Source organism: Phoxinus phoxinus (genome assembly GCF_949152265.1).
Source record: "Phoxinus phoxinus genome assembly, chromosome: 20".
Taxonomy (NCBI): Eukaryota; Metazoa; Chordata; class Actinopteri; order Cypriniformes; family Leuciscidae; genus Phoxinus; species Phoxinus phoxinus.
The window spans coordinates 4448561-4450696 of record NC_136895.1 but is presented as its reverse complement, the minus strand read 5'-3'; the positions used below and the strand labels follow the sequence as shown (position 1 = coordinate 4450696).

Here is a 2136-nt window from a genome sequence, read left to right as displayed (position 1 = left end):
ACATCTTTCTACACATTACCCTAAATGTTTTTATATGAAACTTGGATTTCAAAAGACGCGAGCGCAACGGTCAAAACCAACAGAACTGTTGAAAAGCAGCGCACTGGCATGACAAAACACGTTCTTTGACACTTTTTCAAGACTTTCTTCACAGACAACAGAAGTAAGTGTTATCATAACTGCCTTTAAATTTGAACATTCACATTCAGACAAGCTAATCAAAATTGTATCTGAAAAGTTTGCCTTTAGTAGCTAGCCTACTGTTCATTAATGACTGTCAAGATGACATTAGTCAAAAGTAGGCCTAGCCTATTGTTCAATGACGTGTTCACATGGTTTTAAAACATTAATTTAAAGTTTTTGTTTAAACAATAGCTCAGTTATTTATTTATTTTATTTTTTACATTTTTGCCTAAATAATTGTGTAATTTTTAGTCACTGGCATGTTGCTTTTCATAACCTACAGTTCTGTCATTTTGTTTTACCTCTGGATTAGCAGTTGAAATGTGGAAGTTCCCGCGGACTCGTTACGCGGACTGTAACGGCTCAGAGGCGAGCGAGGAGACGGAGATTGCTGTGAACATCGGTGGTGTCAAGTACATTCTCTACGGGGACGTGCTGAACCGATATCCCGAGACGCGTTTGGCTGAGCTGGTGAACCGAGCCACGGATTCCACACGAGAAGACCTTTCTGCTCTCTGCGATGACTTCGACGACTTAAAGCGAGAGTTTTATTTCGATAGAGACCCAGCGGCTTTTAAATGCATCCTAGAGCTGTATTATTACCAGAGAAAGATTCAAATAAAGCGAGGAATCTGTCCCATTCACTTCAAGAGAGAGATGGACTTTTGGGGAATCGACGTGAAACATCTAGATGGACTCTGTAAAAGCAATTTAGATGAGACGGAAACTAAGTTGGTGCAAATAGCAGAGAAGGTCAAGGTCCTTCTGAACGCCCAGAAAGAGGATGTGACGGTCACTAGAGGCCAGAGGTTCCAAGCGTCGCTGCGGAACCTAATTGGGAAACCAAAGTCATCTTTAGCAGCGCGCGTAATCGGAATTGTGTCGGTCACGTTTATCCTGCTCTTCACTGTGACCATGTGTGTGAGCACCATGCCGGAGCTCCGAGTGCAAGATGCCGAGGGTAACCTGGTGGAACACCCGATCTTTGACTCCATCGAGAAGACTTGCATCAGCTGGTTTACAGTGAAATATATTTTGCGATTCGTGGCCTCTTCCAAGAAATTATGTTTTATGAGTTCCTTCATGAACATAATAGACTTTCTAACCATCATGCCTTTTTACTTGATGTTGATTCTGGATACTGCCAAGTTGGAGCACGAGCAGGGACATGTTCAGTGGGCAGCGCGAGTGTTGCGCGTCACGCGCATTGCGTTGCGCGTCATGCGTATTGCGCGCGTCTTCAAACTTGCGCATCATTCATCGGGTCTGCGAACTATCGCAATAGCGCTTAAAAGCAGCATAAAAGAGCTGAGTCAGCTTTTCGTATCCACGAGCGTGGTGATTTTCCTGTTCTCGGCGTTGGAATACACAATAGAGGAGAGCCACCCGGAATCTATGTTCACCAGCATCCCACAGTCCTTCTGGTGGGCCGCAAGTTCCATGTCCACAGTGGGTTATGGAGACATGTACCCTAGAACCATACTAGGCAAGTGTAGCGCCGTTGTCAGTGTTGTGTGTGGCATCTTAGCTATTACATTGGCACTTCAACGGATCATAAAGGCTTTCGGCGAGACTTACAAGAATCAACTTGAACTTGACACCATTGCTAAGCGAGAGATAGAATTCACAAAGTTACGCACGAAGTATGAAGCGCAGGGGTGTCAGGAGGCTGGACACATCTAAAAGATGCAACTTCAAAATAATAAAACCGATCAATATAGACAGTTCACTGTGGTTTATATTACAACAAGAGCATATTTTTCTCCAGCCGAAGAACATGACGCAGGGTTGTAATCGATATTTGTTATCCATACTGAAATTATATATTCTCAACACTGCAGTTAAACTTTTATGTTGACATTTTGGGATGAAATAAAACATTTTAACACTTGATAAACATGTGAGCAGCGTAGGGACTACAAAAGCTAGCCAATTGTATCACGTGGCACAACT

General features: G+C 43.1%; 1 protein-coding gene across 1 annotated transcript; it reads left to right on the top strand.

Moving 5' to 3' along the window:
• Window positions 1–504: 504 nt before the first annotated feature.
• LOC306988524 (voltage-gated potassium channel regulatory subunit KCNF1-like) lies at window positions 505–1886 on the top strand (the record flags this gene model as incomplete). The annotated part of the gene is made up of 1 exon (XM_079593576.1): window positions 505–1886. The coding sequence occupies one exon, from the start codon at window positions 505–507 to the stop codon at window positions 1864–1866; it is 1362 nt and encodes a 453-aa protein (XP_079449702.1). The 3' UTR covers window positions 1867–1886.
• Window positions 1887–2136: the final 250 nt, after the last annotated feature.